Genomic DNA, 25571 nt, shown 5'->3' with positions numbered 1-25571 from the left:
GTCCTTCTCAAGGTACATCCCGACCGATATTACTTTATCCTTCTTAATTCTGCTATTTCCTTTCTTCCCACCGGGGATCTACTAAACCTAACCCATATCAGACACAATGGTCGTTAGAAGGCCATGAAGACGAAAGATATCTCGAAAGAACAATTGAGCCACATTAACAGCATCAATAGTCTTCTTGCAAGGGATAAAGTGAATCATCTTAGAAAATCTATCAACGACAACAAAGATGGTATCATTACCTCGCTAGGTACATGGCAAACCTAACATAAAATCCATGTTGATATCAACCCAAGGTTGAGAAAAGACTGGCAAAGGCATGTACAATCTTGTATTTGTGGTCGCCCCCTTAGAGACTTGACAAATTTTGCACTGCTGCACATACTTCTCGACTTTTCGACATAGTGAAGGCTAAAATTAGGAAGTCTGAACTAACTATAACATTCGGTCTCGGCCCACATGCCCCTCACTATACAACTCCTTGATTATTTGTACATGGAGACTACAATTTGGAATGCATAATTGATTACCTTTAAACAAAAACCCATTATGCAATAAGAAATCTATTTTTTTTCTCCAACATGTACATCTTGAATTGCCATAGAAAAGTAAGGATCATCAGTAAGCAACTTATGAAAAGAGTCAAAACCTAGCACCTCAACACACATAGCAACTAGTAAGTTGCTCATGTGACTCAAGGCATCTATCAACCGATTAGCAACCCTTGCTTTCTGTCTCACCACATAGGTGAACTTCTCCAAATAAGTAACCCACTTCGCATGTCGGGGTAACACTTTGTTTGGTTGGTGTAAGTGTCTTAATGAATCATATGTCCGGTGAACAAAAAAAATTCCTTGTAAAACAGATAGTGACGCCAATGTCTCAATGGCTACACAACTGCATAAAACTCAATGTCATAAGTATTGTAATTCAGTGTTGCTCCAGATAACTTTTCACTAAAAAAATATTATAGGTCGGGTGTTCTCACTGAGTACTGTACCAATACCAATTTTAGAGGCATCTGTATGTAACTCAAACGGTTAATAAAAATCCGAAAGCACTAAGATTGGTATTGTTGTGAGTTGTTCTTTAATCAATTGGAAAACTGAATCTGCCTCTGCAGTCCACTCAATTTGGCCACCTTTCATGTCTATTATAGGAGTTGTGAAAGTGTTAAAAGAAGCAATGAAATGTCTATAAAACGAGGTCAAACCATGAAAACTCCTTGCAACTGATTCATCACTCACATGAAAGTGTTAGGGGCATTGGACAACCCAAAAGGCATCACTAGCTATTCATACAATTTTTCCCTAGTCTTTAAAGTTGTCTTTCATTCATTCCCATGCTTGATAAGAATCTGATAGTATTCACTCTTCAAATCCAATTTAGTATACACAGTAGATCCACTAATCTGATCAAGCAAATCATCTAATAGAGGAATGGAAAAATAGTACCTGACAGTGATTTTATTGATGGCCTTGCTGTCCACACATATATGCCAAGAGCCATCTTTCGTTGGTTTTAAAAAGGCAAGTACAACACAAGGGTTTATGATCTCTCTCATATGACCTTTAACCAACAACTCTTCAACTTGTCATCTCTGCTCCTTATGCTCACGTAGGCTCATCCTGGAATGTGTTCTATTTGGTAGTGTCACTCCAGGCTCCAAATCAATATGATGTTGAATATCTTACAAAGGAGGCAATTCACTTAGTAGCTCTTCGAGAAAAAGCTCACTAAATTCGTCAATGAGTGGAGCCATAGATTCTGGAATGGTGTTGAATTCTGACACTTCTTTCCCATCAACACATAACCTTTTTTGGTTCCAAAAGCTCCTCGTCAAATTGAGCCAGAGACAATAAGGTTGCAATTTCACCTACAAGTTTAGGTTGTTCCACTGACTATCTATAAGGTAGGAGAACAATTTTAATTTCCTTAAACATAAAACTCCACTCATCATGATGCATACTTCTATCATACTACCATGGTATGTCTAACAACAAATGACAAGTATCCATCACTACGACATTACACCAAATAGCATCCTTATATTTTGAACCAACGGAAAGTAGAATAAGTGCCCTCTTAGATACCAATACTTCACTCCCCTTATTAAGCCACACCAATTTATAGGGTTTAGGGTGACTCTCAATCTGGACACAATATTTTCATATCTTCCTGTTGTTGGATCGTGAAAACGCTAGAGAAAGGGTGAATAGCTTTCGTTGAAAATCATTATCAAGTAAGTAGCGGAAAGTAAATACGAAAGCAACACCAGAAAAACATGAGCGATTTTTACTTGGTTCGAAGCCTTCGGTGACTCCTACTCCAAGACCCAGGTCCCGCGGACCTATCGATGGGCAATCCACTAAAAATCTCTTCTGATACCCCTGGAAGAGAGAATCGAGTACAAATAGTTAGGCTAAGTGCAACAGCCTGCACTTGTCCTTTAACAGTAGGTAAGTACAATAACAAAATTTTACCAACACTTCTTAGGAATCAAACCGAGGCGCTTTATGTTGATGTTTGTCTATCGGGCATGATCGGAACACTTCAGAGCAGTCGTTAGGCTCAACAGCTTCGTAGTAGAGTTGTAGCAGCAACTGGAAGCAATCGGAGGCTCAAATATGTACGCAGTAGCTCGTATATAGTTGTTGTCCCAAAGCCTCCTTGAGACTGCCTTATAAAGGGCTTGGAAGGAGCCTTCTAAGGGCCTTGAAGGCGCCTTCCAAGGGCCTTGAAGGCGCCTCCAATAGGATAGAATCTATCTTGAAGTGATCGGTGCTTATCCAAGACTTCGGCCAAATTTCATCCAATGGAAGGCACCTTCTATGAACAATACCGAGGTGCCTTCCATAGCCATGGAAGGCACCTTCGGGTATTGTTCACCCGAAGGCAGCTTTGCTTCTTTGCTTTTTTTCTTGTCTCGCAACAAATGCGTTAATTCAAAATACCCTGCAAGACAAGTGTTCATACAATATAAAAATAGAGTAATTAATTAGTTCCTGTCCCCCTAGGAGCAGGAACTAGTCAAGGTCTCAGTTTAGGGATCCCAAATGGACCTAACTGAACCGACACCTACTGTCCCTCAACTGGGATGTGTCCTCACAGTCACTCTCCTCTAGTGATTTACCTTTACTTACCTTTTGCCAGACATCCGATCAACCTGTCGACCAATCTGGACATCGTGTCAGCTATCCGGTCGGCCCGTCGACCTAGATGAACTTCCCTGCAACACTGAGTCAGCACAATAGATAAAATGATAAGGTAAAACAGTGTTAAAAAAATTCAAGATTCGCTGGTCCGATTAACAGTTAGTCATATATAACCTAGGGTTATCTCCCCCTAGAGTTGCCTAGCTTCACTCACTCAGACTTCCATTGTCTGGCTTCACTCACCAGGACTTCCTCCACCTAGCTTCACTTACTAGGGTCCGGCTTTACTCACCAGGACTTCCACCACCTAGTTTCACTCACCAGGGTCTAGCTTCACTCACCAGGACTTTCACTACCTAGCTTCACTTACTAGGGCCTAACTTCACTCACCAGGACTACCGCCACCTAGTTTCACTCACTAGCGCTCGGCTTCACTCACCAGGACTTCCACCACCTAGCTTTACTCACTAGGGCCCAACTTCACTCACTAGGACTTCCACTACCTAGCTTCACTCACTAGGTTCTGGCTTCACTCACCAATACTTTCACTTTGTCTAACCTCCAGTTAGGACTTCTCCTTGCTAGTCATCTAGTCCTGACTAGACTACTCTTTTTTAAACATCAAGTACTATTTGGATTAACCCTTGGTCAAACTGACTAGACTTGGGTGCATTGTCAAATATCGAAACCCTAGAGGTCAATTACACCAACACCTGCATCGATCACAAAGTGACATACATTACCCAAGATGGTACAAGTTAACAAAAAGATATTATTCCATAGCCAATCATTGTCCACTACCACCTTCGACATTAAACATGAGCATTGTACCACCAATGTCATCTCAACATCTCCCTCCACAGTATTCTATTTATGGTTTCTTCGTCAAACACTCGGTCTTTGTAATCTCTGCTTCTTCCTCTTCACAATCTTCGTTGTCAATAAATATTGCTTTCTTTCTTGGCACCTTCTGACACTCTTGACTATTCGTGTCTGATCTCTCCACAATTGAAACACTTTAGGCTTCCAACTCTGTCACTACCTCTATTAAATTGCTCACTACCTTTATTGACTCCCACATCGCTACCACTTCTAACAGTCCCTATTCTCGAACCCCGCTAATGGTGCTTGTAGAAAAAATTTCACTATTTCGGTGTGCATATTTTTCCACAATCAACGCCCTTTAGTGTGCCACAGTTATAGAAACAAGTTTAACATATTGGCAACGTCATGGATTTGATATTTCAAACCCTCGGTATATCATGCCACCAATTGATCTTCCATCTCATGTATTTCGTTCCTTGCAATATTACCTTGCTTCAAATTATGTAACATTTAATACATCAATCGCTAGAAATTGTATGGCAAAAAGATCTCCCGCATGAGTTTCTCCATCTTCTCGCAGTTGATAATTTTGGTCTTATCCATTCCATTTTGGGTTAATTTTAGTCGTTGTCACCATGTCATCGCTCCTTTGCACAATCTAGTTGCAACCAAGGGCACATGCTTATCTACAAGCACTTCTTTGAAATCTAGGATTTTCTCTATAGAGGTCAGCCAACCCAGGAACTCCTCAGGTTGTAGCCTGCTATGAAACTCAAGGATTTCAGTTCTCATCCCTATCTCCCAGCACCTATGATCCTCCTTAACTATCACTCTGCATCGCTTGTCAGGAACCTCCCTTTTCATAAGAATCCTCCTCTCCATCATCCATTTCAAGATTTGAGTTTGCTCGATGATGACGTTAGACCAAATTTCTTCTATTGTTATTTTCAAACATCGTTGGCATCCTTTCCACAACCAATTTCATCTGTTCCATATATTCGTCAATAGCTAGAACCTACTGCTCCATATCGTGTTCGTAGACATTATTGATGCCATCAACGCGTGGTTGTCTTCTCGGCGGCATGACTCCACAAGATCAACTTAGCTCTGATACCAAATTGATGCACCAAATAACTATTGAATCCATTGATTCACACATGAATACCGAAAGTGATTATCGAATCGATTGATTTGCTCATGAATACTGAAAATGACCTTCTAATCCTTGTTGATCGAGACAAGAATACCAAGAAAAAAGAAAACTCATGCTTCCAAGGAGGAGATAGTGACTAAAAATAATATTAATAAAAAACAATCTTAAAATATTAAATAGGATGCTTATATAGACGGAATATCCTAACTGCAAGGCAATAATACTAAAAATACCCTAAATATCATAAAAATAAAAATAACTAGAAATAGTAAAAAGATGTTCAGAGCCTCCAAAAAGAGTCTAAACACTGCTTTTTGGGTCTAAAATTTGAAGGTTACAAGTTCCCTAGTAACAAACATAGATCTTTAAATTATGCACGTGTGAACTATGAACACTGACATAGTCTAATTCTAAGTCTCAAGTCAAAAGTTATGGCCTCCGAAAAATTACTCCGTCGAACCGACATCAGACTTCTACCATCTCCGATCACTAAGTGTCTGGTCAACTATGATCCACTTGAATTTTCCGTTTCGTACCAAGTGATCAGTCTTCCATGTCCCACTTAGACTTCTTATATGTGCCAAGTGTCTTATCTTTTATAACTCACTTGGACTTCTACCATCTCTAATCACCAAGTATCCAATCAACCGTGATCCACTTAAACTTTTCATCTCATCTAAAATGTCTGGTCCTAGCTCCATGACCCACTTAGACTTCTTGTCCATAGCAAGTGTTCAGTCCTTAATGATCCACTTGGACTTCCACCATCTTTGATCATCAAGTATATAGTTAACGGTGACCCACTTAAATTTTTCTTGCTAATTTTATATTAGACTTTCCCCTTCTAATAAATATCCGGTTAACCTTGACATATTTAACTTTTTATGCTAACTCTCTATTGGACTTCTGACATCATCAATATCTGACCAATTTTGATTTATTTGACTTCCTTACCATCAAGTATTTATTCAACTTTAGTCTACTTAACTGTTATTCACCATAAGTATCTACTTAACCTTAATTTACTTAATATCTTACTAATATATCAAACTTACGCTAATCCAAATTTGGTCAATCTGGTCAAAGTCAACTTTGATAGATTACACCCAGAGTCAATTTTTAAACGTGCTACTTTCAATTAATCCGATAATAAAACAGAAAAGATCTTCGACCTAAAATAAGTTATTAGTGTGCTACACTACAAATTACATTAAACAAACAATAAAAGGATAAAATTAGAATATCAAATAGGAAAAATTTTGAATGTCTATTTTTAAATATATATATATATATATAAATTGTATTCCAAATTTATATAATAATGAATAAAAAAACATCCTATTATATAATGGATTTAATTCTTAAGATATAACTGAGTTAATTATCAAATGATAGATTTATAAAATTGAACAAATTTAAATTCCGATAAAGAGATGATTAATTTTAATTTCGTAATATACTTTTTCTCAATGATATGAGGCAGTCATGAAGGACCGCTACCTTTTACATAGTCCATAAATTATATTTAAGTGGTCGGTGGGAAATTTTCGTGGAGTCGGATCGGTCATCCTAGATTCAACGTTACTCAACTTGATTAATAATTTTTTTTATAAAATACATTTATGGGATAAGAGTGAATAAGCATAATGCACTAAATATGAAAGGTTTTGGGCATTCCTATTGTTCAGTACCGCCTTCTCGACGAAATGCCTGATCATACTACTCCCTCGATCGTACCTATGTCGAATCTTTGGATGACCATCACTACTTTACTTCTATCTCAGGTTCTATTAATCTGGAAGTTTTTCTCGGGTACAATGAAACTATTCAGTTTTATAGCTGAAGATGATAGTTTTTGAACAAGTAATCAAAAAGATTATGTAGAGTTAGATACTCTTCCTCCTATTATTGTAGCACCAAGTACTCCTTAAGTGCTCTAATATGATTAAATTTATAAATAAACTTCTCTTATAAAATATCAGAATTAATCGATTATATATATATATATATATATATATATATATATAAGATAAAATTTATTAGTACAGAATATATCTAATTTTTTAATAGACATAAAAATCAAAATTACTTGTGACGAGTGGCTCAGAAGTTCAACATCTATTGATTACGCGTCTTATTTAGAGGAAAAATTCCTATTAATGTGCTGATCTCGTTCGGAATCTAAGTCGAATGATGGGAGTCAGTGACGAAGATAAGGATGTTGACGAAAAGAGGACTTGGATCTAGGGCTTGCTGGAGCATCACGGGCTTTTCACCTTCTGACGGAGTGGGGGGTGTCGATGATACCCACGGGCCTGCACACATATAGAGAGATCACACGGGAGCATTAGAACGAAAATCAGGGATGGAGTCTCTGGTACAGACACTCAGATGCTCAAATCAGGAGCAGCACAAAATGAGAAGTGCAAAAGGAAGATGAATAGTAATATTGTACTAGATGCATGGGCATGCGTACCTGACCAACGGAGAGAACTCCTTTCTTTATACTGTCTTTCATACCCTCCGTAATAATGAGACATCAGAGAATGTCCGATGTCATAGCATGTCAAATGATGAAGGATGTACGATGGACTTCTATTAGATGAAGGAAGGTTCTGGGGTGCCATGTGGAATTTTCTGATAAGTAGTCATTATTTTCTGACGAACGGTTACGATTCCCTAACAGTATTATTTCTTGATGATAATCCGACCGGCACTAAGGTTGATTGTTAGTAGACTTGGAGTTATGTCTGGGAAAAGTTAACTAAGCTCTGAGAGGTCGATCGACACTAGGATTGGGCCTGATCGAAAATAGACTGAGAGCCTTATCCATAAGAAATGAATTGAATCTTGAGATGTCGATCGGTGCTAGGGTCGACCGAGAATAAACTAGGAGTTATGCCCAAAAATAACAATGGACTAAGTCTTAAGGATCCGACCAATTAAGAAATCGATCGAGAGTAAATTGAGAATTGTGTCAAGAAGTAGTGAGACATTAAGCCCTTAAAATTTGATCGATGCTTATATTTGCTGGGAGTTGATTGGTTATGTGACATGGGAAATCAAATCCTAGAGGCACTTTCCACTAATAACGATCTCCTTTCTTAATTATTAATTACCATATTAACTTGACTATTTATCTCTAATATTATTAGAGAGCTCCTTTATTATACATTATATTATATGTCATAATTAAAAATTAAATCGTAAATATATAAACAACAATTAGATACGCGTATATTAATTATACTATAGATTTGAGATAATATTTAATACCCGATATAAAATTTAATCCGTCATCCTTATCCACCGCTGGGTCTATTTACGCCGGGACCATCTGTCCCCTGCGCGTCGTTGTTAGCACAGCAGTAGGGTGCGCCGTCGTTGCCTGTTGGCAGAACTAACGTGTCGTTGCCCAACTGGGCAGCTCCTCGATCTAACAGCGAACGACTAAGCTCACGCGAGCAGAGATGCAATGCGGCCCCAGCGGAACACTAGTCGTTTACCAGTTCCACTACCTCCACTTGTGTGTGTGTTTTCTTTTTCACCAGCAGCAGCAGCAGCTGCTGCTATTATTGCCATCGTCTAGATTGAACAGCTGTAGTAGCAGTTGTTCTTTTATCGTGTCTAAGTTTGCTGTGACGGAGGTCGTTTAGAGTCCCTTTCGCATCATACAGACTGCTGCTGCTGCTTTCTACTCCACCGCGCCGCACTTCAATTGGTGCCAGCCACAGCCATGCGGCCGTCGCAGCACGACGGCGACAGTGGGAAGCACTGTGACGTCGCCGACCAGCGCACCAACAGCCGGGTGGGCGACTCCTCTTACCGTTCCTCCGCCCACGAGCGCCGCTCCGCGCCATGGCTCGGCTGCAAAGGCTCCCGGCAGAGGCCTGTCTCTCTCCCCCAAAGCTCCCTCCGCGCCATGGTCCTCGCCTGCCCCCCTCCCGCCAACGCTACCTCCTCCTCTACATCCAACGCCCTGGGCCTCAGCCCCAGCGTCAGCCTCGAGATTCGCCTCATCCAGCCGGATTCCACCTCCGTCGCCGCCTCCATCTCCCCTGCTTTCTCCGACGCCAACCGGCCTCCCTCCCCCATCGGCCTCTTCTCCTCCTGCTCCAAGAAATTAACCCTCCTATCCGAACCACCCTCCGACGACGGCGTCGAACGCCGCCACAAGCGCATGCTGAAGAACCGCGAGTCCGCCTCCCGCTCGCGAGCTAGGAAGCAGGTGCCAGCACAACCCTCCAGCTGTTCGACGAAATGCATAGTTAACTTAATTCCCTCCTGCAGGCTTACGTCAACCAGCTCGAACTGGAAATCGAGCAGCTTCTGGAGGAGAACTCCAAGCTAAAGAAAGAACTCAAGAGGGTCATCACCATCACCATCATCGAGCTCAAATCGACACACTAACTCCACTCTGTTCATTTAATTTCCCTTTTCTCAATTTTGCAGCTATCCATGGAGATGGCCGCCCAGCAATTATACCCCCTAAAGAACAAGCTGCAGAGGAGCGCAACTGCACCATTTTGAGCAATCCTACAATACCCCCTAAAGAACAAGCTGCAGGGGAGCGCAACTGCGCCATTTTGAGCAATCCTACAACTGATTCTGAAACAGTTGTTCCGAAGGAGCACTCGCCCAACGTGGATGTACCTAAATTTGTGTGTATGATGCTTGAATTGGGAGATATCGCTCATGTTGGGTGAAGAAAGAGATTGTGCAGGAATGCAGCTGTGCTGGAAATATGAATGGAAAATAACTGTGATCAAGAGATTTTATTGTATATGAGTTGTTAGGCTAGTATTAGAAGTATTTTAGTTTTATTATTGGTTTAAATTTTATATATATAAATATATATATTTTTTGATATTGTAAATATATATATGGAGAGAAATTTTTTCACGTGTGGATGTGAGATTGACTTATGTGTGAGTATAATCTGTGCACGTCAAATGTCAGATCAGTCGAGGTAAGATTTGTCTAAATAGATAAACTAATGTTTTACCACTGAATCTTTTTTTTGATTCCTGCTAAGATAACTAAAGTATTAATATGAAATTAATGGTGATTCTGTAACATCTCAACATTAATGGTGATATTAAACTCATTAATGATGATTTTGTATAACGTCTTGATACTAATGAAGACATTAAACTCACTAATGGAGACATTAAATTCAGCATTAAATAATCATAATTTGGTCATTCATTGTAGGCAAGGTGAAAACTCCTATACAAGGAGACTAAATTTTGAACAAATGATAGATAGTAGCAGAAGATAAGTGAAAGAAAAAGTGAGAGGAAGAGCAGGAAACGAATCTCTGCCCACCCGTGTTCTCCCACAAAACTCTCTCAGTCATGCATACGTTCGGTTGAACTACTCATGATAAAACTTGGTTGCATTCTCAGTTCGTCACGAACAACCAGTGTTTGGTTGCGTGTGTAGATTTTCCATTGTATATTGGGAAACAGGCGACCCGAGAGAACCTCGAAGCATAACCGGAGGTGGGGCGAATCTATTTCAAGGAAAGTGCGTTGAACGTAGCCTTCGGGATCTGAGTCAGCGAATTCTCTTCCTGATTCGGCAATTAACTCCCGATTCTGCTACACACCACATCAACTTTGCAACTCGAACCACCGAAAGCTTGACAGAACCAACCCTGCTAGCAGTCTGAGATTATCTGGTCAGGTTATCTCAACATATAAGTTAGAATTGATTTTCTGTAATTTAAATTCAGTAATTTCCCTCATTATCTCCGGTAACAGATTGTCCAATAATCTTGAAATAGACTCAGTTCTGTTGAGATAGCCACAGAACAAAGTATTGAGGTGCAATAGACTCAACACATGAAGGTCCCCTCCGCCTGATTGGAATTGTGTCAATCAACCACGGGAAAAGGCTAGAGAAGTTCACTGGAGTAAACTTCAAGAAGTGGTAGCAGAAGATCCTCTTCTACTTGACCACGCTCAATCTGACTCGGTTCTTAACCGAGGACCCTCCCAAACGTGTTGAAGATGCTGATGCGCGACCATCAATGAGTGGAGGCATGAACTCATTCTGAGTTTCTTTGCTGAAACTACATTCTCAACTACCTTGCCGACACACTATATACTGTGTATAGCATGAAGAGAATGACTAAGAAACTGTGGGAGTCCTTAGACAAGAAGTACAAAATGGAGAATATAGTGGTCAAGAAGTTCATTGTGGGTTGATTCCTAGACTACAAGATGGTTGACTCCAAAACAGTGATTAGCCAAGTCTATGAGCTTCAGGTGATCTTGCACGAGATCCACTCAGAAGGGATGGTTCTGAGTGAAACTTTCCAGGTGTCTACTATCATTGAGAAGTTGCCTCCCGACTAGAAGGACTTCAAGAACTACCTGAAGTACAAGTGGAAGGAGATGAATGTGAAGGAACTTATTATTAGACTTCGCATCGAAGAAGACAACAAAAGTTCATAGAGAAAGTTGTTCTCTTAGGCTACTGTGAAAGCCAACGTGGTCAAGCGCGGTCAAAACTCGAAACGGAAGAACCTCCAAGATTTCCAAGATGGGACCCAGAGGAGGCATTAAGAAATTCTCTAAGAAGTGCTTCAACTGTGGTCGAGTCGGTCATAAATCTTTGGAATGTAAAAAGCCGAAGAAGAAGTAGGAGGCCAACCTGAATGAGAGACTAGCAATGGACGACCTTTGCGTAGCGGTCTCAGAACTGTACCTGATGGGTTCAAACTCGCGACAATGGTTGATCAATACTGGAGCCACCAGACATGTCTGCTGCAATAAGGAACTGCTCCACAACTTTGAACAAGTCAATGGAGACAAGTTGTTCATGGGGAACTCAGCAACCTCGAACATCATGAGCAAAGGAAAAATAGTGCTGAAAATGACGTTGGACAAGGACCTTACTCTGAATAATGTATTGTATGCTCCAAAGATTCAAAAGAATCTAGTATCCGAATCACTGTCAGACAAACATGACTTTCGCATTATTTTTGAGTCAAACAGAGTTGTACTATCAAAGAATAGAATGTTTGTAAGAAACGACTATGTATCTGATGGGTTGCTCAAGCTTAATGTGATGACCATTAGACCTAAGATAAAAAAAAAAAGATGAAAGTTCTTCCACTTATATGCTTAAGTCTTCATGTTTGCGATATGATAGACTAGGGCATATTAATTATGATGTATTGTGTAGATTAATAAACATGCAAAATATACATACATTCCACCTTGACCCAAAACACAAGTGTAAGATTTATGTTGAAGCGAAAATGACAAGGTCATCCTTTCAACATGTTGAGAGAAGCAACGAACCACTTGGTCTAATTCACACCGATGTGTGTGACCCCAAAGGTATACCAACACGAGGTGAGAACAAATACTTCACCACTTTTGTAGATAATAACATAAAATATTGTATGTGTATTTTCTCAAAAATAAGGATCAAGCTATAGAGAAATTTGCTCTCCATAAGAATGAGATTGAAACCAGCTTAATAAGAAAATTAAGGTGGATTGAAATGACCGAGGTGGTAAATATGTATCACCATTCACTGAGTTGTGTGTTGAACATGAGATCAGACACGAAACAACAGCTCCTTATACACCTCAGTAAAATGGTGTCGCTGAGCGAAAGAACCGCACTCTAAAGGAGATGATGAACGCTCTTCTATTAAACTCTGGACTACCAAAGTTGTCATGCCCTGAGGGCAAGGTTGTCTAACGAAAATCGGACAACACCTCCCCTGTAGCAGTGACAAATGAAACCAGTATAAAATGCCACAATGCTACTCACAAGTTATCAACAACCCACACAGCTGGAACATACACAACTACGTAGTTATATACACAACCTACATTGCTGGACAACAAAAACATAACCATACAGTTGTTTAATAAGCAGCTCACACGGTTGTAACAAAATACAGCGGAATTCACAAAATAACAATCACAAAATCATAAAACAACTAACTACGAGCCAGCCCTGCTTAACACAACAACAACAAACCAAAACACACGCAACAACAAGACTAAACTTCAAATCCACATCATGTTATTACAATAACAAGTTCGTAAATTCAGAACATAAGTAGAGTAGGAAACAAAACTAGAAAACATTCTCAGATGTGTTATGAGACTAGCGGACAGGACCTCCAGACGACTCCATAAATCCTCTAATTGTTCCCTGGCGAAAGAATACTTGTTTAAGAGGTGGTGAGTGCTAAGACTCAGCGGGTAATAAACAGATAGTGTATGAACATAATAAAGAACTAGAAATACAAAGGTATACAGTCTCGTAGAAAAAATAGCATATACTACAGTGATATCATAATAAATGTCCATACCTAAAATCATATCCTAGGCTAGTAATAGTAGGTCAAGAATAATGAGGATCTAACATATACTGCTCATAATTACAATGGTAACATGTGAGGTGTATACATACTACTAATAAGTAAGCTAATGTCGAACCATATGCAACAAGTATATGACTCAACATATGTAAGTATATTACATGGATACAATAAGAGAACTGCATATGTAAATAACTAACAGCATAAGCAAGTAAACTAACAACAACGTATGCACGGATGGTTACTTCCACCCACCCCTCTACATTATGACCCCTATATGATCGTGAGGTCAGGTCAGTAACAAACTATACCACACTCCAGCTACGACTACTCTCGAGTGGTCGAGTGGACAGTTGCATAGTAGCTAACTAGCTACGTAACGACGGGGGTCCCTGCTACTCGCAACTCCAGCTATCACTACCCATGAGTGAGCGAGTGGGGACACGACAGGACAAGCGACATTTTCTCCAACTACCACTAACATGAGTGGCCGAGCATTTGGCCCAAGCCAACACTCACTCAACCACAAGGTCTCATAGTCATCGGTATACATACAATGATATGATGCATAGGATGCAATAGTCATCATATATATGTATAAACAGTAATTAGGTATGCTATATGAAGTCATCATGCTTAGTAAGGTACAAGAATAACTAGTAATCAAAGCAAGTACACATAGTATCTAGTATCTGCTAACTATCATAGATGGCAACGAGAGACTGTATAAATATAGTAACGAATATCTCAAAAATTAAGTGGATAATTATCAAGCACAGGAAAAATACGAGTGGGGTCAAGGTAAATACAGTTACTATCCAAATATAGCTCATGTACCAAGGTCAAAGAACTAAAGAATCAAGATAAGGAATATCCGCTTTTATTTGTCGATCGTACTAGATAATCCCACATCGAATCACTCATCTCGAATCAATGTCCTGTAAATCATATACTGTGCAGTTTAGCTAATCACATAAGCAACAACTAGCTAAACTCAAACTCAAACTAATGAGGAAAAACCCTAATAAGATGATAATTAATTATTCTAATTAATGATTAATTTCAATTACCCTCATCCATAAATCCTTTAATTATTCTAATCTGCCCCCAGGGCGTAGCGCAGACGGTGGGCGCATGGTATCTCTGGTGTAATGGCCAGAGGTTGATTCTCAGGAACTGACGACCTGGGGTTTACCCTACCATGTGCCTATGACCTGTGTACCTGCATGAACCTCCCTCCATATCCGTGGGGCCGGCACTAGGGGGGCCGCTAAGGTAGCGAATCTACCTTTTTTTTAATTATTCTAATCATAATCTACTATCCATTAATCAATCTAACAACTTAATCAATTTCTTAATCTATAATCAAATACTGATCAACATCATCACATTACTATTCAATTCAATAATCATCCAAATGATCACTCAATTAATCATATAACAGAACTAATCAACTAACATAGATAATAGATTAATCAAGTTAATCTCTAGATAAACCCCCCCCCCCCCATTAATTTACAAATCTATCAATTAATCCCTACATTATCACGAACATCAATTTACAATAATCATAATCACAACAATACCCTTAATTCCAATTCATCCATCCGTTACCTTACTACTTGTTCCTACCGGAGGCTCGCTATTTCTTCCTTCTCTCTGTCGGAGGAGGAACTAGTTGTTGGAGCAATCTGGGTACCCTAGGTTTTGATGTTTGGACAAAGGTTTAAGTTAGGTTTATTATTGTATTTGATATGCATTGTGAGTGTGCAGGATACAGGTACAATAAGGAAAGTCCAAGGGTGATCTTGGTAGAGGAAAGTCCAAGGATGAGTCTTGGCGGTGTAAGTCCAAACATGTAGTCTTGGTAACATAAGTCCAAGTGTGACTTGGCAATGGATGAAGTCCCGGAGGCGCGACCTCTTGGCAAAGGAAGACCCGACAATAATGACTAGGCCGATGGAAGCTCCAGAAGGCAAGACGTGAAGGATGGGGAGACATCCGAGGAACGCAAGGCTGATGGAGGATGCTAGAAGGCTAGGTCTAGGTTGGTCGAGCGAGAACGAGTGCTGAGTGAATATACTTGGGGGTTAAGTCCTAGGATTAGGGGGTACTGTGGCAGTATTATAGCGTTACTGTAGCGTTATTGTAGAAATACTATAGCAGTACTGTAGCGTTAGTGTAGTAGTACTGTAGCAGTCAACTGGTATTTTTATCAGTCGACTGGTGCGGTCGACCGGGCAGTCGACGGGCGCGAACAGAATGCTTCTGTTCGTTCAGTTAGTGTGGAGCAGTCGACTGATGGAAGTATCAGTCAACTGGTATATAGTCTTTGGGTTGTAACGGTCGAATTTCAACAGAGTGCCGTCAACTGATGGTTTTAGCAGTCGACTGGTAGCAGGATTTTCCAACTCGTGACCTATATAACCAAGCATTGGAATCTTGGTTAAGGTTGACGAAAATAGAGGTGGTTAACCCCTATTAGAGTCTTCAAGGTCTTCTTGAGTGATCAAGAGCTTGTCCGAGTTTGTGGCGAGATTTCTCCACCCACAAGGAGCTACTAGAGCTAGTCAGAGGTTTTCCGGGGAGTTATCCACCGACGGATCGGGATTGTCCACCTTACGGACAGTCATGGAGTAGGAGTAAGTGATCTCCGAACCACGTTACATAAACGTGTTATAGGTTTGATTATTTTGGTTATTGCCTCTAGGTTTAGCTTTCTATTTGTTAGATTTGTTTTGTATTTCCACTGTGCACTAATAAGCGTAGGAAGCGACGATTTTGGTGAGACACTATTCACCCCCCTCTTGCGAACGTCAAGGTCCCAACAAGTGGTTCTAGGATCGAAAAGAATTTAGATATCTCCACAATAGCATGATATGGGACTATGTTTATAAACCCATGATCTTTCCCATGTGTTTCCAATATGGGACTATGTTTGCAACCTTGCAACCCCAACAATCCCCCCCTCAAATAAAGGATCATAGGCTTCCCACGTCCGATCCTCGACCCACCAGGTCTTCCTGCCCCTCGGTCCACCCGACCTACTAGGACTTCCTTGCCTAGTCGCAACTAGGACTTGCTGCCTGGTGTCTGGTCCTCTTGATCCGAACGTAGGAGCCCCCACTTTCTTTGTTCGAGGTCAATATTATACCCACATGACTCAATCAGACCATAGCTCTTATGCACAGTCGGCGGTTAAACCTTCTGGCAGTCCGGGCTCTGATACCAATTGTAGGATCAAAAAGAATTTAGATATCTCCACAATGACATGATATTGTCCACTTTGGGCCTAAGCCCTCATGGTTTTGCTCTTGGGCTCTACCCAAAAGGCCTCATGCCAATGGAGATATCTTTTCTCTTATAAACACATGATCTTTCCCATGTGTTTCCAATATGGGACTATGTTTACAACCTTGCAACCCCAACAGTGGTATCAGAGCAAGGTGACCTCTTGTTGGACTAATCGCCAAGGGAGCAAGTGCTAGAGGAAGAAGATGGAGTTGGAAGGTCCGCTAGGATGGGGTATCCGAATCCCACCTCCATACGAGCATGAGGACTTCGACTATTGGAGGAAGCGCATGGAGATGTGGTTCCAAATGAATTGGAACCAATGGATTGTGTTGGAGGAACCGTTTAAAGCTCCAATGGATAATAAGGGAAAGCGTCTCCGACCTCGATATTGGACCGAGGAGCAAAGGGAGCAATCGGAGATGGACAAGGAGGTAACTATAATTTTAATTAATTTATTGTCTCCTAATGTGATATTGAATGTAGGTGAATACGAGAACGCAAGTGACCTTTGAAAAAAGGTAATTGTGCTTCATGAGAGTCCTACACAAATCCAAGAAGAGGAGGAGCCCAAAGAGAAGGGTTCATTGGTCCAAGAAGATAAGAATCAATTGAATGTTGACACGGGTTCAACATCCGAGGAGGAGAAGGAAGATGAGGAGGTCTCATCCACATCTTCAAGGGAGGAAGAAGTGGAACCGCCCACATTTTCAAGTGAAGAGGAAGAAGAGCAATCCAAGGAAGAGGAGATCTTAGAAGCTCAACCCTCCACCTAAACTACCAAGAAGAACACAAAGGATCACATCAAATACTTTGAGTGTGGTAAGATGGGGCACTACAAGAGTAGGTGTTCAATGCTCCAAAAGGTAAGGGAGGTAAAGACTAAACTCAACAAGGTTGATTTAACTAATGTGAGTTGTAGGAAGGAGAAAAAGTACATTAGGTGTTTCACGTGTGGTGAGTGGGGACACTATCACACAAAGTATCTAAGGAGAGGAGAGCTCAAGAAATTGGCGCACTTGAAGAAGTGGGAGAAGAAGAGAGCTTCAAGGGTAAGGAAGGTAAACCCTAATTTGAATTCAAGTTCAAATTTTAATTCTTCCATGCATTCTAGAAATAATTTTTATTATTTACCCAAGCATAATCATAGATTTAGATATAATGATAGGAATAGGGCTAATGTATGTGATAACCCTAGGAAATCATTTTCAAATGATAGACCTAAAAGGAAACAACTTATCTTTCCTAAGGAGAAGAAGGTGGTTGAAAATCTATGTATTAATCCTAAGAAGGGGAGACACATGCCTAGGAAGGGTAGGTCTAGGAATGTTCATGATGGACATGTTGATTCTAGGGTTAGAACCCTAGAATTGAAAAATTAAGCCTTGAAGGCAAAACTTGAGGAAATAGAGAAAGTCCTAGAGAGATTCATTATTGGACCTAAATGACTTGACATGTATTTGGGTGGTCAAAGATTCAAAAATGTCAAATTGAGTCCCTCCAAGACCAAAAGGAGGTCAAGTGCTAAGGTGACATATGACATTGGTAAGGGAGGAGTGACCAAGGACAAAGGAAAGTCATCCAAGGCCAATAAAAAGGAATATGCTAGGGTGGCATTAATTGTGGCAAGGATGATGTGTCCAAGGTTAAGGACAAAAATAAATTAACTAAAGACAAGGTGTCTAATGTTAAGAAGGCAAGTTTTGTAGGCTAAGTGTCACCCGAGGTGCACCGAAGTGGCCTAGCCATAACAGATGAGTCACCTAGAGAGGTGGCTAAGACTAAGAGCTCTAGGGGGAGCTCAAAGAGTGTTTGGGACATATGATAAATGATCTCAAGTGAACCAATATGTGCCAAAGGGATTAGAGATGGATTTGAGTCTCTATTGTAGTTGGTTGGCATAATTGGGTTAAGTTTCATGCATGAAAATATGACATTGGGGGTCATATTAAATGAAAAATTAGTTTTTGATGTATATATGTCATATAAACTGATGCTAGGGATGCATTATGGTTTAATATGGGCAGATACATAAAGAGGAAGCTAAAACTAGGACTTTAGGTCAAGGTTCAATTGAACTATTTAGCTAGTTTTGAATTTTATGTCAATCTTGGGATCTATGATAAATATATTTTTATATATATTTTTCCCAAGTAAACATGGATAAAATAGACCTCTCCACAAAATTTGAGAATTTTTGGAGGTCTGTGGAAGTTTTGGCACATTTCTGAAAGTGGGTCAGAAAGGTTGATTTTTGCCAACATAGAGTACCAGTCGACTGGTAACAATAATTTTGAGCACAGAATATCTCTGTAAACTCATTTTGATGATGTCAATCGACTGGGACTTATTGTAGTCGACTGATATGGTGTGAAAATATTTTTCAGCATTAGAAAATGATCAAAAGAGTGGTGAATATGTATGTAATTTTATGGAAGATTAATATATGATGTTTATGGTCATTAGAGGTCAAAAAATCCAATAATTGGGATATTGTTGGAGCTCTTTTTGATGTATAGCAAAGGGGGAGAAGTTTAGGTTTAAGTGAGAAACCTACATACCTTTGCAAGAAATCCTAACTCAAGGGGGAGCTTAGGTGAAGAGGGAGCGATTGCTCATTTATTTGTAAAGGGGGAGAAGTTTACCTTTTGCGGGGTAGCTTAGATGAAGGGGGAGCCTAGTATTAGGTTTCATGATTTATGCATGTGTAGATTACATATTTATTTGCATATGTATTGCTATATTGTTTCCCTAACTTAAACGGGTTGTCAAACATCAGAAAGGGGGAGATTGTTGGAGCAATCTGGGTACCCTAGGTTTTGATGTTTGGGTAAAGGTTTAAGTTAGGTTTATTGTTATATTTGATATGCATTGTGAGTGTGCAGGATACAGGTACAACAAGGAAAGTCCAAGCGTGATCTTGGCAGAGGAAAGTCCAAGGATGAGTCTTGACGGTGTAAGTCCAAGCATGTAGTCTTGGTAACGTAAGTCCAAGTATGACTTGGCAATGTATGAAGTCCCGGAGGCGCGACCTCTTGGCAAAGGAAGACCCGACAATAATGACAAGGTTGATGGAAGCTCTAGAAGGCAAGACGTGAAGGATGAGAAGGCATCCGAGGAACGCAAGGCTGATGGAGGAGGCTAGAAGGCTAGGTCTAGGTTGGTCGGGCGAGGACGAGTGCTGAGTGAATGTACTCGGGGGTTAAATCCTAGGATTAGGGGTTACTGTAGCAGTACTATAGCATTACTGTAGCAGTCAACTGTTCATCAGTCGACTGGTGCGGTCGACCAGGCAGTCGACTGGGTGCAAATAGAATGCTTCTGTTCGTTCGGTTAGTGTGGAGCAGTCAACTGATGGAAGTATCAGTCGACTGGTATATAGTCGTTGGGTTGTAACGGTCGAATCTCCATAGAGGGCAGCCGACTGATGATTTTAGCAGTCGATTAGTAGGCGAGATTTTCCAACTCGTGATCTATATAACCCAGCATTGGAAGCTTGGTTAAGGTTGACGAAAATAGAGGTGATTAACCCCTATTAGAGTCTCCAAGGTCTTCTTGAGTGATCAAGAGCTTGTGCGAGTTTATGGCGAGATTTCTCCACCCACAAGGAGCTACTCGAGCTAGTCGGAGGTTTTCCAGGGAGTCATCCACCGACGGATCAGGATCGTCCACCTTAAGGACAGCCGTGGAGTAGGAGTAAGTGATCTCCGAACCATGTTAGATAAATGTGTTAGAGGTTTGATTGTCTTGGTTATTGCCTCTAGGTTTAGCTTTCTATTTGTTAGATTTGTTTTATATTTCCGTTGTACACTAACAAGCATAGGAAGCGAGGATTTGGGTGAGACGCTATTCACCCCCTCCCCCCTCTAGCGAGTGTCAAGGTCCCAACACCAGTTACTCACTGGAAGGGAAAGTAGCAAATGGCGATTGATCTGCTATCCAGATCTGATAAGGCACTGTCAGTGGTCGCGAGGCTAGCCATGGCTATGGCTAGTGGTGGTGGTGGCCGCAAACAGGCCGGGGTGGCTGCGACAACCTGAGCAAAGTAGAGCAAAGGTAAGATAGTAACTGCTGGTCGCACTCGGCACAACCAATTGGGTGTCGGGCATAGGTAAACCAGTGGTGGAGATCGGAAGGGGGAATCAAGAAGCCAACGATTTGTCCCCCATCATCGGCTCGAGTGCTTGACTTCTAGCAAGCTCCAAGTGTCCATGACTAGGAGAGGAAAGGCGGTAGCTAGATCAAGGCTCAAATGGTCGACATCGATCGAAGTGGAAGAGAGAGATCTCAGTCGGTGGTGGATCGAGATCTAGGGCACAACGTCGGTGTTGCTTTGCGCAAGTGGAGCGTCGATATCTCGTAGTTGGTCGGCATCTGCTACGTCGCCGATTGATCTTTATGTTGTGCTCCGACCATCGGTGCTAGAGCAGTCGGCGATCGAGTGGCGGCGACAATGGATCGGGAGGAGAAGAGATGAGTCGGCGATAAAGGATCAGGAGAAAGGGATTTGAGCGAATAAACCTAGGTCCTGCTTTTATACCTTAGTTAATTAATTAAAACCTTAGGTTGATGAAATTAATCAACCCCTAAGTTAATTGATATTGCAAACAGACTTTCTCTACCTATAAATTTATCCCCTTAAACATGTCATTCGGGTTCCGTTTAAATTATATAAAATTTCTAAAAATTTCTAAAAAATCTAATAAGGTTATTTCTCCAATAACACTTATTCTTTAATTATCATATTTTACATTCTCCCCTACTAATAAAAATCTAGTTCCCAAATTTACTGCTCCAACTCAGGGATCCTCATCTAATCGCAACAACTAATCAACATACCCTATATCACTCCATCCAAGTATCGTGAACAAATCTCTAATCGTGAGGGATTAAAGATATTCTTATAAAATTGCAAAATGATCCACTTCCAAGTAGATGCTGATAACTCTATGGGTAATGAGCTCACCATGCTTCCACTACTCCCACATCGCTATCTAGCCAACTGAGGATAAATAAACTACCTCCGAAATCCATAATGCATTCTATATCACATAATATCTATATAGTATGCTCAGACTATCCATCTATCTGAGGGTGGAAAGCTGCACTAAAGTGGAGCTCCATACCCATGGTCTGCTATAAAATCAGCTGGAATCATAATAGGAATCATGGATCTCTATCCAATACAATACTTAGAGATATACCATGAGGTCTAGTAATCTCTCTACAGTATAACCCTGCTAATCAATACACAGAATCCGTCTTACGAATCGATAGAAAAGGTGCAAATTAGTCAACTAATCAACGATTACCCAAATTGTATCAAATCATCTCCATGTTCTGAGTAATTACAGAACAAAGTCTATCGTATCATGCTCCCATTTTCATTCTGGTATCTGAATCTACTGAGACAATCCTACTAGTCTCTAATGGTCGTCCTCCACTTGTTGACATACTAGACATCAGGCTATAAAATTTGCGGTGTCTTCATTCATGTCGCTCTCCCAATAAGAACGCTCCAAGTCTCCAAACATTCGGGTACCATCCATATGCATTCCAACTCTAGATCAGTGTGCTTCCTGGACTAACTCCTCTCAGATAGGATATAACTTCAAAACACACACAATCTCCCATGAAAATAATAAATCCCGTAAAAATAATGTCTCCACATTTTCAACATGAAAATGGTAGCTACTAACTTTAAAATCATGAGTCGGGTAATTCTTCTCATAATATTTCAGCTGTCGAGAAGAATATGGAACTACTCGACCGTGCTACTTCAGAACTACGCCTAACCCTTAGTATAATACTTCTGTGTAGAGTATAAATCCGTCTACACGAGAAGGTAAAACTAAGACAAATACAGTTATCAACTTTCCGTTTCAACTTATGAAACCGGTCTCACAAAGCTCTATCCAGGAAAATTTCATTCCTTTCCTAGACAGTCCAGTCAACAGCATAACAATACTCGAGAAACCCTCAACTAATCTCCGGTAATATCCAGCCAAACCTAGGAAGTTGCAAGTCTCCTATATAGACTTCGATTACTCCCAATTAGTAATAGCCTCTATCTTCTGTGATATGCCCCTGCTAGAGATAATGTGTCCCTAGAAATCCCACAGAAGATAGCCCAATATTCGCATTTACTAAACCTCACATAGAGATGTTCTTGTCGAAGCATCTCCAGAAGTATGCGAAGATATTGTTCATGATCCACCTCGGATCAAGAATATATCATAATATTGTCAATGATGACAATATCCAAATTCTCTAGGAATACAAGATTCATCGAATCCATAAAAACATCTACGGTACTGGTAAACCTAAATGACATTACCAAGAACTCATAATGTATGTACAACAAGCACACTCAATTATAAAATTACTGACAACGAAACTATAATATGATAATCTACCTATCACAATTCATCCTCAGCATCAATCAAAATTGATAGCTTCCAGGGCAATGATAGAGTTAGAGGAAATTTGTTGGGGTTGCAAGGTTGTAAATATAGTCTCACATTGAAAATACATGGAAAAGATCATGGATTTATAAGAGAAAGATATCTTCATTTGGCATGAGACCTTTTGGGTATAGCCCAAGAGAAAAATCATGAAGGTTTAGGCCCAAAGTGGACAATATCATGTTATTGTGGAGATATCTAAATTCTTTTCGATCCAACAATTGGTATCAGAGCCCGGACTGCCAAAAGGTTTAACCACCGACTACGCATAAGAGCTATGATCTGATTGAGCCATGTGGGTACAATATTGACCTCTAACAAAGAATGTGGGGACTCCTATGTTCGGATCAAGAGGACTAGACATCAGGCAGAAAGTCCTAGTTATGGCTAGGGAAAGAAGTCCTAGTTACGGCTAGGGAAAGAAGTCCTAGTTACGGCTAGGGAAAGAAGTCCTAGTTATGGCTAGGGAAAGAAGTCCTAGTAGGTCGAGTGGACCGAGGGGCGGGAAGACCTGGTGGGTCGAGGATCAGACATGGGAAGTCTGTGGTCCTTTGTTTGAGGGGGGATTGTTGGAGTTGCAAGGTTGCAAACATAATCCCACATTGGAAACATATGGGAAAGACCATGATTTTATAAGAGAAAGGATATTTCCATTGGCATGAGACCTTTTGGGGAGAGTTCAAGAACAAAATCATGAGGGTTTAAGCCCAAAGTGGGCAATATCATGTAATTATGGAGATATCTAAATTCTTTACGATCCTACACTTACGACTATGCAGGGGTCATGGTGCAGAGGGGTGGGCGGAAGTGACCATCCCTACACTTACGACTATGCAGGGGTCATGGTGCAGAGGGGTGGGCGGAAGTGACCATCCATGCATACGCTATTGTTATTTTACTTGCTTATGTTATTGGTTGTTTACTTATGTAGTTCTCTTATTGTATCTATGTGATATGCTTACATATGTTGAGTTATATACATGTTGTATATGGTTCGACATTAGCTTACTTGTTAGTAGTATGTATATACCTCACATATTACCATTGTAATTATGAGCAGTACTATGTTAGATCCTCATTATCCCTGACTTACTATTACCAGCCTAGGATATGATTTAGGTATGGACATTTACTATGATATCACTGTAGTATTTGCTATTTTTCCTATGAGACTATATATCTTTGTAGCTCTAGTTCTTTATTATGTTCATGCACTATCTATCTATTATCTGCTGAGTCTTAGCACTCACCACCCCTTAAACTGCTATTCTTTCATCAGGGAGCAGGTAGAGAATTTATGGAGTCACCTGGAGGTCCAGTCTGCTAGTCCAATATCACATCTGAGGATGTTTTCTAGTTTCGTTTCCTGCTCTACTTATGTTCTGAATTTACGAACTTGTTATTGTAATAACACGATGTGGATTTGGAGTTTAGTCTTGTGGTTGCGTGTATTTTGGTTTGTTGTTGTTGGGTCAAGCCGGATCGGCTCGCGGTTAGTTGTTTTATAGTTTTATGTTCATTATTTTGTGACTTCCGCTGTGTTTTGTTACATCCATGTGGGTTGCTTATTAAACAACTACATGGTTATGTTCTTATTGTTCTAGTCGTGTGGGATGTGTATATGACTGCGTGATTATGTATGTTCCAGTTGTGTGGGTTGTTGATAGCTTATGAGTAGCCTTGTGGCATTGTATACTGGTTTCATTTATCACTACTACAGGGGTGGTGTTGTTCGATTTTCGTTGGACAACCTTACCCTTGGGGTGCGATAATTTATTGGTATCAGAGCCACATGTTTACGATGCCTATTTTCTCATGTTTTTAGATTTTCATGATTTATTTTCTTGATGTGACTTTTCGAGTTTTGGGACCAGGCAACGATGAGACATCTCTAAGCTATAGGAGGTATGTTTGTATACTGTTATCATACACTGATATACTTGTCCAATTATTTATATCATGTATGACATGTGTGGGTCAACCACCGCTTTAGATTCATCAAACCCTACTAGAGATTAGGGATTATAGTCTCAGGGGATTCCTTCTATTATACCATCAATAGTACTAGCATCTGCAACTATTAGTTGGGTGAGAGTTAGAGTCATATACCCTTGTTTGTTCGGTCAGTAGAGGACCGATTTACTCTTGTTAGTTTGGTCAGTAGAGGATGGATTTACTCTTGTTGGTTAGTTAGTAGAGGATCGATTTATCCTTGTTGACTTGGGCAGTAAAGGACCGACTTACTCTATTTCATGGAGAGTCTGACCCTTGGGTTACTTATGCTTGGTTAGATAACTTGGAAGCACATTTGAGTACACGACTTGT

The 25571-nt window shown here is 40.4% G+C and overlaps 1 protein-coding gene across 1 annotated transcript; it reads left to right on the top strand.

The window, feature by feature from the left end:
* The first annotated feature begins 8655 nt into the window (after positions 1–8655).
* Positions 8656–9962, top strand: LOC121996785 (bZIP transcription factor 27-like). Its single transcript, XM_042550899.1, has 3 exons — positions 8656–9367; positions 9430–9507; positions 9592–9962. The coding sequence occupies exons 1-3, from the start codon at positions 8876–8878 to the stop codon at positions 9667–9669; spliced, it is 648 nt and encodes a 215-aa protein (XP_042406833.1). The 5' UTR covers positions 8656–8875; the 3' UTR covers positions 9670–9962.
* The last annotated feature ends 15609 nt before the right edge of the window (positions 9963–25571 follow it).

This window comes from Zingiber officinale, chromosome 6A (assembly GCF_018446385.1).
Source record: "Zingiber officinale cultivar Zhangliang chromosome 6A, Zo_v1.1, whole genome shotgun sequence".
NCBI classification, from domain to species: domain Eukaryota; kingdom Viridiplantae; phylum Streptophyta; class Magnoliopsida; order Zingiberales; family Zingiberaceae; genus Zingiber; species Zingiber officinale.
The sequence above is the reverse complement of the archived record's forward strand: the minus strand, read 5'-3'. Positions and strand labels throughout refer to the sequence as shown.

Bases quoted from the DNA above. Each gene is read 5' to 3' on its own strand.
- LOC121996785 (XM_042550899.1), top strand. From the start codon at position 8,876: ATGCGGCCGTCGCAGCACGACGGCGACAGTGGGAAGCACTGTGACGTC. The intron at 9,368-9,429 runs GTGCCAGCACAA...TCCCTCCTGCAG, and splicing joins GCTCGCGAGCTAGGAAGCAG to GCTTACGTCAACCAGCTCGA. The intron at 9,508-9,591 runs GTCATCACCATC...TCAATTTTGCAG, and splicing joins TAAAGAAAGAACTCAAGAGG to CTATCCATGGAGATGGCCGC.